At 38.4% G+C, this 12,614-nt stretch overlaps 3 protein-coding genes across 4 annotated transcripts; 1 reads left to right on the top strand and 2 right to left on the bottom strand.

The window, feature by feature from the left end:
- Positions 1–490: 490 nt before the first annotated feature.
- Positions 491–1,928, top strand: tnfsf10l4 (tumor necrosis factor (ligand) superfamily, member 10 like 4). The gene is made up of 5 exons (XM_057356990.1): positions 491–782; positions 888–1,016; positions 1,107–1,152; positions 1,264–1,347; positions 1,471–1,928. Exons 1-5 carry the CDS (start codon positions 609–611, stop codon positions 1,884–1,886), a joined length of 849 nt encoding a protein of 282 aa, XP_057212973.1. The 5' UTR covers positions 491–608; the 3' UTR covers positions 1,887–1,928.
- A 65-nt stretch (positions 1,929–1,993) lies between these two features.
- Positions 1,994–6,555, bottom strand: nono (non-POU domain containing, octamer-binding). 2 transcript variants are annotated; one of them, XM_057356972.1, is made up of 10 exons: positions 6,444–6,555; positions 5,657–5,804; positions 5,236–5,429; positions 4,260–4,561; positions 4,087–4,182; positions 3,581–3,777; positions 3,232–3,416; positions 3,098–3,128; positions 2,913–2,992; positions 1,994–2,833 (listed from the first exon to the last, which is right to left on the bottom strand). In XM_057356972.1, the coding sequence occupies exons 2-10, from the start codon at positions 5,802–5,804 to the stop codon at positions 2,738–2,740; spliced, it is 1,329 nt and encodes a 442-aa protein (XP_057212955.1). In that variant the 5' UTR covers positions 6,444–6,555; the 3' UTR covers positions 1,994–2,737. The 2 variants fall into 2 exon arrangements, with proteins under 2 accessions (XP_057212955.1, XP_057212962.1); XM_057356979.1 differs by having other exon boundaries at positions 1,994–2,830.
- A 217-nt stretch (positions 6,556–6,772) lies between these two features.
- Positions 6,773–12,246, bottom strand: zgc:113208 (uncharacterized protein LOC550591 homolog). Its single transcript, XM_057319541.1, has 6 exons — positions 11,949–12,246; positions 11,713–11,862; positions 11,536–11,634; positions 11,183–11,253; positions 7,786–7,916; positions 6,773–7,446 (listed from the first exon to the last, which is right to left on the bottom strand). Exons 1-6 carry the CDS (start codon positions 12,064–12,066, stop codon positions 7,212–7,214), a joined length of 804 nt encoding a protein of 267 aa, XP_057175524.1. The 5' UTR covers positions 12,067–12,246; the 3' UTR covers positions 6,773–7,211.
- Positions 12,247–12,614: the final 368 nt, after the last annotated feature.

Genomic DNA, 12,614 nt, shown 5'->3' with positions numbered 1-12,614 from the left:
AGGCATCAAAATACTTTATTTGATCTATTGAATGCACCCACAATTTTTATTATTTTCTTTGTTAAAAATATATTTAAAAAAAAAACAAGATTTAACTATCTACTAAAAAACATGGAATGCGTTTTCTTTCTTATTTATAAAGATTTGATAAATTTATTATTTACTTATTTTGTTTGTTTAAACAAATTTGTTTGTTTAATTTGTTGTTGGATGAATTTCTCAGTGTAACCTTTTTTGGTTTTACCCTTCTAAAAATAAAATGATATATAAATAATTTCCCTCTCATTTCCCTCTCTAGTCTAAACAAATACCCTTTGACAATTTGACAATAAATATTTTTTAAACCTAACAAATGCGTTGCTTGAAATGTGTTTCTAGATTTGTTTCTTTTAATTTATGTATTTTCAATTGCATTTTGGAAGCAAGCAGGTTGTATAGGCATATACTGGGGCGGTGCTTTCATATGGGACTTTCCATCGAGGAAAACAAACTTATGTGCGGAAGAGCAGAAAACAGTAGGCTACCGACCTTGGACTTCAGTTAGGATACCAGCCTCGGATTACTTTCGCTTTCTGTCATGCGAGTATTCTGCAAAACACACTCGCAACATGACATCAAACCTTCAAATCAGTTCCAATTATTGCCAGCTGGACGAAATCCCATCTGAAAACAAACACGCAAGAGGACAGTACATATTCATCTTGGTTCTGACTTTATTATTAGGCACGGAAATGTTTGTCACGGCTTATGTTTTGTTTAATTTTTGGGAGGATATTCAGAGAGTGAGTTTCTTGTGATCACAAATTTTGATCAAATATTTTTAACACAACAATTTACGCGAAAACGAAAATAAAAAATCATTCGGTTCTATTTTTTATATATTTAAGACAGATGAAGCAGTCGGAGAGGGAGGATATCCAGTCCACTGTCTTTCCTCAGATCTAACCCAAACAACAGGTCGACAGATCTCAAGTTGTGACTTGTTTAATGAAGAACTGAAACGAAGTGCACAACAGGTATTTGGCCTCAAGAATCTGAGAACGTTTTTAAGATCGAGAAATGTAAATCGGTTGCTCAGTTTTGACGGTAAAATACTTTTTGTACAGAGATTGCTATTGGACATACAGAATTCTCTACTGGAGGCTTTAGGGGGTAAATATAATTTATACTGCTATAAAGCCTCGATAACTATTAAATTCATTCGAATTTTTTCTATTCATATTAGTAATGTTAGTTGAAGTGCAATTATTTTGTATTTTACAGAACACAACATCACCGATGTTTTTAAACCAGCCGTGCACGTCGGAGCAAAACAAGAACTTAAGCAGTTTCAGGGGCCGCAAACTGGTAAGACCTTTCCCAATATCTGAAACAACTCACTGCTTTCCCATTGTGTAAAACGCATAAGATAGGAGGATGGTTTTGTTAAGTCAAGTAGGCTATACTGATAACAAAATCTCACTTTACCAGATGGTTCTGCAGACGTGGTTTCTACACTGCATCGTATTCAGTGGGACAACACGAGGGGTCAAATCAGCCAGGAGGGCTTAATGCGCCTCAGCCCCAGTGGAGAAATAGCAGTGCCACAAGACGGAATTTACTTCGTTTTCTCTCAGGTTAATTTCGAAACACACATAGGAAATGCTTTGCATTTTACGCAGTACTTATACAAGAGGACAGCGTCCTATACGTGGCCAGTGATGCTCGCAAAAGCCGTGGTTACCCCTTGCATGAGCGGCAGGCCAGGTGTACAGCTTTATTCCAGTCACCAGGGGGCGCTGTTTCGCTTGGAAAAGGGTGATAGGCTTTCCCTGTACGTGTCAAACATAAGCGCCGTGCGCTTTCCTCTCGAGGCAACTTACTTTGGGGCATTTATGATAAACTAACAAGACCGCTTGCTATTCACACAAATTATACATGTATGAATTTTTTTATGAAAGTATACGTGAATATTGTTAATGTATAAATACATTTAAATAAAGGTTTCAAGACGTTCAACTTAGCACATTTATTTGCCTTTTAATTGCAAGTTCATACATATGGATTTTCTCGCGAGATTCTCAGTGATTTATTCATGTGCATTTAAATGGGCCCTTATCAAAAGGTTATCCTTGCATTTTCTGTATTTATTGGGTTTGTGACGACTCATTTTTGCATTTCCTTTTGGTGCATATGTGCATAAATTGTTCAACAGCTCTCATGCACAAAACAATACAAATACTTAAACGGTTCGTAATTTTACCCAAGAATACTGTCGGCAACACTGGACTGTATGTAACATGTAGTAATGAATTTATTTTAAGTTGTCTAGAAGGCAGGCGTTTCAGAGGCAAAGACAAAAGCTAATGTCTACAATGGAAAAGATCACAGCTGTGTAATTACAAAAACATAACATAAAAAAAAGGTACAATGGAGCTATACAATGCTGAATGTTCACCCTGGGCCTGTTCCCCTGCACAAAACTCCATTTTGGGTGTGAAGGTTTTAGAGTAATCATTGTAAAGATCTTTCACCAGTTTATCAGCCAGAACTGGACTCAGTTTCTGGAAACAGCCCCTTGAGGCTCCTGCGGGTGAGAAATTTTAAGGGGTAACTTAAAACTATTTCATTCTATGTTTAAAATGTTTGCCCAAACAAATCCAATTTGTGCAATGCACACACAGGCTCTACAGAACAACTACTTAAAAATATTTTACAGTATGTAAAAAAAAAAGATGGAAAAATTTGGAAGATGGTCTCAGAATCTGCGGCGTTTGTTGGCGCCAAAGTCAATAGGAGGTCCAGGACGGGGGAAAGGAAGAGGCAAACCACCAGGATTATTCGCAGAACCCTGCTAAAGAAAAAAGACAAGAGCTCACAGTGTATTCTCTGCATGATGGGCTGAATGCTGTGTGTGTGGCAGTGACCTGTACCTCATTGGGAGCCATACTGGCAGGTCCTGCTGCTGTGGTATTCCCACCCATCGGGCTCCTGTTCACGGCCATTCCCTGAACTTTCACCCAAATGGAGGCAAAGCAGAGATCAATACATTATTAATTTTATACGTTAAAATTCAGTGGTGTTCAGATGTGTATGAGTTTCTGCATCTCATTCTCACCTCCCATTTGGATCCTCATATCTGGATCTCTCTGAAAGAGCAAAAACCATTATTTCAAGTGATCAGAGATTAAAAATATATAACAGTGTAAATAGTGCAGCAGATCATGGACACTGCAGGACGTTTAGACTTACTTTCTCAGAGAAGTTTCCTCCCTGTCCCTGCTGTCTCCTCATCAGGTCCTCAGTGTGGGCACGCAGATCCTCTTCTCTCCTCCGTCGCTCCTCTTCTTGACGCAGCTCCATCTGCTTCCTCTTCTGCACCTCCTGGCTGTGCGCTTCCTCCATTCTCCTCAATTCCTCCTGTCTGCGCAGTAGATCTGAAGAAAGAGACATTTCTAACTTAATCGAGGGGTTTAACTCTAATTTTGTAGATTTCATGCCCAAAAAAGATCAAGATGTTCAAGCTTCTCTTCTACATGCATCAAAAGAAACACCAGTAATCTTTGCTGTCAAGGTATTTTTTTTAAAGAACAGCACTCACCTTGTCTCATCAGCATGACTTGGTGCTCGTGTCGCGCTGCTTCCATTTCAACCTCCAGTTTCTCTTGAGCCTCTTTGATGTTTCGCTCCACCTGTTCGTACTGTTGCTTCTCCATCTCCATCAGGGCCTTCCAGCGCATTGCATACTCGTACTCGAATGTACCAGGCTGGGCGAACCGGGGTGACTGCTCGCGTTCCCTGATAAACAGAATTAATGAAATGAATGTTAAATGCAGGTTAAAAAACTTAGAAACAGCAAAATACGAAAGCATCTACATCAGCAAGTGACCAAATTCAGACACAACTGTGAGAGTTAAATTTTCTATTTTGCTCTAAGGGCTCTCTCTTTTGTAACAATTATATAAAGAAACATTTATCATTATGGATGGATGACTTGTTTCATATTTGAATTCAAAGATCAATAAAATACATAATTTCAGTAACAAAACATGCATAACAACCAGTTGACAGCATATCACTTGCACATGAAAATATGAATGAACTCACTTGTGGTACAAGGTGTTTTTGTTAACAAGTCTCTCAGGAAGTCCCTCATCTTCATCCTCCTGGTCCATCGGCTCAACTGTAATTGGCCGGGGGAATCTGCATATGGGGAGCAAAGTTAAACAAGCAACTTCTATGAAAATTATTCCTAACATGCAGCAGACATGCAGACTCACGCTGTAAGGAGAAAAGCGCCTTCTGTGCAGCGGTCCAGAGCCTTCCTAGCAGAGGGTTTGTTGGTAAACTCCACAATGCCTTTCCCAGATGGCCTGCCACGGTCATCCACGATGACAATGGCCCGTTCGATCGGCCCGAACACGGAGAAGGCCTCCTCGAGGAGCTCATTGGACACAAACTGCGGCAAGTTCTTGACCGTCAGCGCGGCACCATGGGTGGCAAAACGCACGCGGATTTGCCGACCGCGGAAAATAGAGTCATCCAGTTCTGCCTTTGCGATGGAAGAGAGGGTCCTTGTTTCCTAATGAGGGAAGAGAAGCGTGTCAGGGTTAATCAAACTTTGAGTCAACATTCTTCAAGATGTATATGTCCTTTGTTTTTGGAGAACCTATAAACTTTGAAAAAACAGAAAATGCACCAGTTTAATCTTTAAAGGGCTAGTTCACTCAAAAATGAAAATTCTGTCATCATTTACTCACCCTCAGGTTGTTTCAAACCTATATAAATGTATCTATTTATTTGTAAGAATGTTAGCCATTTTCAGTTCTTTGACATCATCCACTACCATAGTAGCGAAAAATATTGCATATTTTTTTGTTCTGTTGAACACAAAGTGAGATATTTTGAAGAATTTAGGAAAACAAACAGTTCTGGGGCACCTTTGACTACCATATAATTTTGTCTACTATGGCAGTCAATGATGTCACAGAATTGAAAATTGCTACCATTCTTCCAAATATATTTCTCTGTGTTCATCAGAACAAAGTAATTTATACAGGTATGAAATGACATGAGGCTGTTCATATTTGGGTCAAAAGATGATGTTGGGCAGAAAGAAAAAGTAAGGAACTTAGTATTTCATATTTACATATAAACTATTAAAAACCGTATACCATTAAGGATTAAGAACAAAAAGGATTAAGGAATAGGAATAAAACTAGATAAACATCAAGTCTTATTTCTGGTCAGACTCACCAGTCTGATGAAACCAAAGCCTCGCTCCTTGTTGATGAATACTTCAGAAGGTTTGCCATATTTGGAGAAGAGATTCTCCACATCCTCCTCTGAGATTCCCGCAGGCAGGTTACCCACAAACAACCTGCTCCTCTGCGTGTAAGTCTTCTCTCCTGGCTTCCTGAAGTTCTGTAGATCTATAGTAAGTCCAGCATCTGGAGAAGAATAGCTTAAGTCAGTGCGTTCATATTAAGCTAGATGCTCTTGTGATTTTGTTTATAAAAACAAAACAACCACTACGCAACATTCAAATGGTCCAGTTAGGCAACACAACTGTTGGTCATCAGATATTTTATTTGCAGCATGCTGTCAGAGGTGGGTATAAGAGCAACCCAGTAAACCTTTATCATAGGTATTATTAACCCAAGTGCTGATTGCTTACTTGAGCTGCTCGGATCTCCAGCATCAGTATGCTGGCCATTGCTGTCGCCTCCTGACGGATTCCTCTGTTGTTCCTGCTGGGGGTTGGGCTGCTGTCGCGGAGGACCGTGGTTCTGCTGCTCTGAACGATGTCCTCGGTTTTCCTGCATCTAATAAAGATTAGAATTGTATTTAGCCAATTTGTAGGGTCATGCTAAAATCAGAAAGCTTAACATTTTTGCTGATACAAGGATTCGCTGAGTTTCAGACAACTCTGTTATTTTTTATTATATTTTGTTAGTACACTCAATAAATCCAAATTTGATGCATTAACAAATAACACGCAATGAAATGGTAGACTTACTATTAAAATTATAAATGGTATACTAACAAAAAATCCCAAAATGTTAACACGTTACTTTTTTGTTAGTGCTATTGGTCATTTCGAGAGTCTCATTTCTTATGTGTAAATTGTTGTCTTTGTTATACAGTACATGTGATTTGTGTGATGTCTTCGTTACATCGTGTGGTCCAACAACTGATCTGTTCGTTATTAAGAATCTAGTTTTATACTCAATATATTGTTATGTTATTATTAAATACGTACTGTTTGTATTTTTAAATGTCTAATATTTAAATTAATTCGCGTTTTGGGTAACGTTAACTGTACCGGAGCCTTAGCCGGGGCGCTACACTCAACACAGCCTGCAACACAGGCCTGTGTCTAGCCGATTTACACTGAGACGTTTAAAGCAGAATTCATAGCATGCATCGTATGCGATAAATATGAACACAATACTCTTACTTACCTTCGAACACAGCCTTTTTTTATCCGATTCAAAAACACACGCAGCGTCGATCACAAAGAGGAGATGGGCGGAACAGCTCACACCGCAACGTGCTGCCTGCTCTAACTGCTCATTGGCCAGCGTTCCTCTGTCCAGCCTGAGCTGTGCCATTTTCTATTGGTCTATTTCACGTCAATAAAATGACGCAGGACAGTTCAAGCATTTAATTGGTCGGCGTCGTTTTCGAACCATTTGATAAGATTCGATAGGTCGTTTGAGACGGGAAGTGACATGACAAGCGAGCGGCGTAGATTGAAATTTAATAGCGCCGACCATTGTTGAACCAAGAAAGCGCAATGAACAAAGTCAGTAAAATCATATTTTGTACTCATTGACAGAATAACTTACACGACACTTAAAAAAACAAATCCAGAAAAGGTTGCTAAAGAAATATTTATATTATTTGCACAGTAACATTGTCATAAAAATACAAAAAGAATGCCCCCTGCGGTAAACTCCACACCTTTTTAACACCAAAGTTCTCTCAGATCTAGTGCTGCTTTGGATCCAGTTTTTATAAATGTAGAGTTGTGGAGTACAGTTGTTCCACTTAAAAAACACTTATGAAAAACTTCATAACTTCCCATTCATCTAAAAATATGTCCTCATTCAGGTAAGACATTAACTATTCAAACAGATTTTCAGTTTAATTCATATACTACGATCGTTCACCATTTCTGGATTACGGTTTAAACTGAACGAGTCCAGTTTTGGAAGAGAATGTTGATGCTACTTGGGTTTAACTCTTTTTGCTCCTTCCTTGTAGTCCTCCAGAGTGAGTCTGTAGCCCCAGTGTTGAAGAGTCTGTCTAACAACTGGGGAAACGCTGAAGTTATCGTATGCACAACCGGACCGAACCACTTTTGTAATGAGGTTATTCCGCCAGCGACCTTTGACTCCTGCACATTTGGCCCACCGACTGATCTGGCGTTCATCATCCTGTGTTCGCCGGCCCTGGTAAAATCTGCCGGGTGATAAGGTATTTTATTTTGAGATATATTATATTTGACTATAAAAGCATTTGCAGCAATTTAAAATTGTTGCATTTGATTGTTTTGTTTACATATTTACATAAAAGTGAAACCACCTGAAAATTCACATATGTTTTATGAGTGAAAGTGACCTATTTGTCAGGTATGGTGACCCATACCCAAAATATGACTTGGAATATTTAGTCACATGTAATTCAATTCTGTACAACTACTTGATTAAGTTTTTGTGTTGGAGCATGTGGCTACAAAATGACTCAATGTGTATTTCCATAATTTGGACAGAATGAGGTTCATATGTTTAGTAGTCTTGCCTGCAGTACCACTGGAACCATCCGTATGGGTCTTGAGGAACAATCCAGCCACTGCTTTCCCACATCTCTAGACTGCCTCCACACTTCACCTTGTAGGCGTTCACATTTTCCCTGTATGTTGATGATGCTACCTGAAATAAAAGCAACATTGAAACATACCTAGATATTATACATCAAAGTAAACCACAACTTAATCAGAATCAGAAAGAGCTTTATTGCCAAGTATGTTTGCACATACAAGGAATTTGTTTTGGTGACAGGAGCATCCAGAACACAGAAACAGCAACAACAGTACACAGAGACCATAACATGATAGAATACAGTACACAATGATTTAAAGAGTACATTCCTCGAGATCATAAAAAATACATTTCATGAAGTGTTTAATTTTGCCGTGTTTGAATGTAAGCAATCTGCCAAGTTGTAAATCCGAAGGTGAACGAATAACAAAGTTATTAGCTTATAAAAAAGGTAATCGACTCTGAATCACGCGAACAAGCCATGACCTGTCCGAATCTTTAACCACAATGTACCTACGTCACTAGAAAAATCCCCGCCTACTGACTGCGAAAACTTAACTCTCTCCTCCCCAAACACTGTACTAGCTCGTTCGTGACGTGTGCATCATGTCTAAGAGAAGCTGTGTTCTATGTAGTGAAACTAAGTCAGTCTTATTTTCACTACCAAAGGAAGAACTTCTGAGGAAAAAATGGTTACTATTTATTTTTCAAACGACACCAAAGGAGTATAAACCGAACGTTTTACTTTGCGCGCGTCATTTTACCGAAGATTGCTTCATCAATCTTGGCGCCTTTACTGCAGGATACATTAAACGTCTTTCCTTAAAAGATGTTGCAATACCAACTTTATTTGGACCTGTAAGCTCCACCGAATCACAACCTGTAAGTGTGACTCTTTATTTTTGTCTTTACTTAAAATTAAATTTGTGTGACGTTATCTCATGTCTGTGTTTAGCTAACGTTACCGTTATTTTGGGGGTTGTTACTGTTTGTTTACCTAACGTTAGCTATAAACTCGTTGCGCTAATGTAAGTGTTCAACCATATTAACTCGCAAAGTCTTTATTTCAAGAACTGCGTGGTGTACTATAGTTATAATAACATCTGAAGATACGAACACCGTACACTGTATGCCGTGATAACTAACTGTTACAAGAGAAGTGTCTAAAACAGTCCTTTTTCTTACTGGCATCTGTATAAGGATTAAAGAATGATTCGTCAGACTCGGGCTCGAACTGGTAAGGTAAAATCGACGCCATCTCTCTCTATACACTGTTAATATCCAACCACCTGCAAACCGTAATACAGCAGTAATGATAGGCGGTCCATTTGCGACACATGCTGAACGCGTTTGACCAATCACAGCAGACTAGACCATTTGACCAATCACAGCAGACTAGACCATCTGACCAATCACAGCAGACTACACTATCTGACCAATCAGATCAGACTACGCTGGCGGAAAGGCGGAGATTACACAGATGAATCGCGGAACGAGTCATTTGAGAGTCAGTCAAGAAGTAAGGTAATAAAAACTGCTTATTATTACGAAATAATAGTATTTTTACATCATGTATGTACATAAACTTGTTGTCGGACACTCCATAAACCAAAATAAGCCCTTAAAAATATTGAGGAATGTACTCTTTAAATAAGGCCCTATGGATATAAAGAATTAAGAAATACAATACAATAAACATAAGATAAAGATATAGGGAATGTAAAGCTATTTATGTATGTAAAAATGTACAAGTATAAAATAATAAAAATAAAAACAATAATTTAGGCCGTAGGAAGCACCCAATTATATTACTCATGGCCCAACTGGTATAGTGTTAACAATACTCTAAACGCTATAAAAGTATTTAAAGTAAAAAAATAATACTGATATGTAACAGGGGTCATGGAGAAAAAGTCTGACTTCAAGCTGATTATGCTGTTTCTGGAAATTGTGAATGGTGTATTTGCTACACTGTGGCAATCTAGATATTATCAACTCGTTCATTCATTTTTTTTGCAAGTGCAAGCAAGGTCTTACAGCTAAACCATATTTCATGGTTTTCCCTATTCTCTCTCCTATTTTCTTCTTATGTCACTTATCACATGATTTTACTCCTCACTATCAAATTCACTCTCAGTTTATCTGTTTTATCTGAACAGTTAATCTGTTCATATACTGCAAAAACAACAACACACAGCCCACCAACAAAGTACAGCATATTACTAATTCTTATAGAAATTATATTACAAACTATAAGCAATACATTAAAGGGATATTTCATAGGCAAATCAAAATTTCCCCATGTTTACTCACCCTCAAGGCATCCTGACTGAATATGACTTTCTTCTTGAATAATAATGCAGTCGAAGTTATAATACCACCTATTCTTTTACTTCCAAGCGGTAGAACGGGAGTGAATTGGCGTCGACTTTTTGAAGCTCCAGAAAGTGCATCCATCGATCAAAGAACTGCTCGACACAGCTCTGCGGTCTTAACAAAGATCTTCTGAAGCGAATCGATGCGTTTGATTAAGAGAAATATCCATATTGACACATTATTACATTGATGTCTAGCTTCCTTTATCCCTTGGCTGCACGTAAACCTGATGCTTGTTTTTCCGGCAAATGACCGTGACGGAAGAATCCCGTGTAGAGGAGGTGACATCCTATTGGAACAAAACAGAAAATGCCGCGTTCGTCATCGGAACTTACGACGCACCTGCGTCATTTGCCAGAAAAACAAGCCTCAGGTTCACATGCAGCCGAGGGATAACGGAAGCTAGACTTTTTGGAGCTTCAAAAAGTCGATGCCCATTCACTCCCATTCTACCGCTTAGAAGTAAAATGATACGTGGTATTATAACTTCGACTGCATTATTCTTCAAGAAGAATGTCATATACAGTCAGGATGCTTTGAGGGTGAGTAAAACATGGGGAAATGTTGATTTGCCTGTGAAATATCCATTTAAATTTATATAATAGAATAAGTAACAAGAGAAAAAAGAATAGATACACTCCAATTCACACAAGACACACAAAATATACAGTGCACACACACACACACACAGCGCACATACACGAAAAACAGGCACACTCAGCGAACACTAACAGTCGCGCACAGAAACACAGACACACACAGACAAGAGACGGAAGATATAAGAAGAGAAACACAGGTAATATATTATGCAGACTATAAATTCCTATATGGGGTATAGGAATTTCACATGAACTAAGCTCAAATAGCTCTACCGTAAACTGCAATCTAGGCAAATCTGAATCTGAACTCAATCTCATTTATCGCCTAAACATTCATCATCCTTTTGACAGAAGTGTTTATCTGTGATTACAATTCAATAGTGGTATGGTAATAAATAATACCTGTGAAGAGATTGTAAGCCCTTCCAGCCAGTCTTTGGGAAGCTCTTGCCAAACATCTTTATAGTGTTGCTCTGTAACAAAAATGATTTATTATGAGGTCCGTCCATAACCAGGGAATCCAGATTTCCACCTGAAGATTCAAGCACAGAGCCAAGTATACAGGCGAGCAGTTTCAGGGCAGAAGAGAGACGGCCTTGTGTCCTGAGACTGCTGGCCTGGTGAAAAGCTGGTTAGCTTTGCTGCTTTGTTTCATATTATTCACAGATTTAACAATGTCTTCGATTAATATTTACCATAAAGTGCCCGTTGATCATAATAAAAAGTTAGCAGCTTCTATGCATAATGCGACATACTTGTGATACTGGAGTAGATTGGCCTGAAATAGGTGCCCCCAAAACTGCCTGCCTGCAAAACCTCTTTGGGAGTCACGTTAGGTGTGAACTCTGGGTAGTCTGCAAAATTGTAAAACATGAAGTATACTGTTTTCCATATGTTGAATATATAATAACAAAAGAGCACAAAATTCTTGCCTTTAAACACAAGTTGTCTTTTTACATTCCTCTTTTCTTCACAGGTGTTTTTTACTACATCGGACAGTTGATGATCAGTTGATTGGGCAGATGTATGTTTGTCCGTGCCAGAGTGCTCGACTTTGGCTTTTGTGGTGTCCAGTTTACCAGCTGAAGAGCAGAGAAAAGCACATTACTTAACACCCACGTACGAACGGACATAGAGATAGATAGATAGTTAGATAGATAGACTGCACCTCTCTTATTGTCGTGTTTTTCTTTTATTTTCTGTCTCTTTCTGGTAGGCGCCGTGGTGTCCCCCTCACTTGATTTTATTTTTATTTTCTTGGTGCTTCTCTTGTCTTCGTCACTCATTCTTTGGCTTTTTCCAGCAGCAGACCCAACTGGTAAAGACTAAATTAATCGCTTAGAAAATGTGCGAGGAAGGCAAACTACTAAGAAATGAACTACATAAAAATGAAGTACATAACAAATGACAGCTTCAACCGATTGCGCGTTTTACGAAACAGGACGCAGTGCGCAATCTGCGCATGCGCACGTGAGACGCTAGAAGTACCCATTCACATAACGTGTTTTGTTTTACTACCATTATTTTATTAGATCATATTTTCGTTATTTTTCGTTATATTTCAATGTTTTTTCTGTCAATTATTTTATCGAGCCGTAAAAAGTATTTTAATTTATTTTTATATATTTTTTCGTTTGTTTTTATTACGAGCTTGGGTTCTTGGGGTTTTCAGCTGTCCCAGTTCCCATATGTTAGAAGCCATTCTATATGTCCTGAATATGTTATAATACATGGGCCCACACGTTCATATTCTTCTGTATATATATGTGTGTGTACTCATTTCAATATTTGTGTGTATTCATTTTATTTTAATAAACAAATTTAAATCTGATAA

The sequence above is a fragment of the Triplophysa rosa genome, linkage group LG2, assembly GCF_024868665.1.
Source record: "Triplophysa rosa linkage group LG2, Trosa_1v2, whole genome shotgun sequence".
NCBI lineage: Eukaryota > Metazoa > Chordata > Actinopteri > Cypriniformes > Nemacheilidae > Triplophysa > Triplophysa rosa.
The sequence above is the reverse complement of the archived record's forward strand: the minus strand, read 5'-3'. Positions and strand labels throughout refer to the sequence as shown.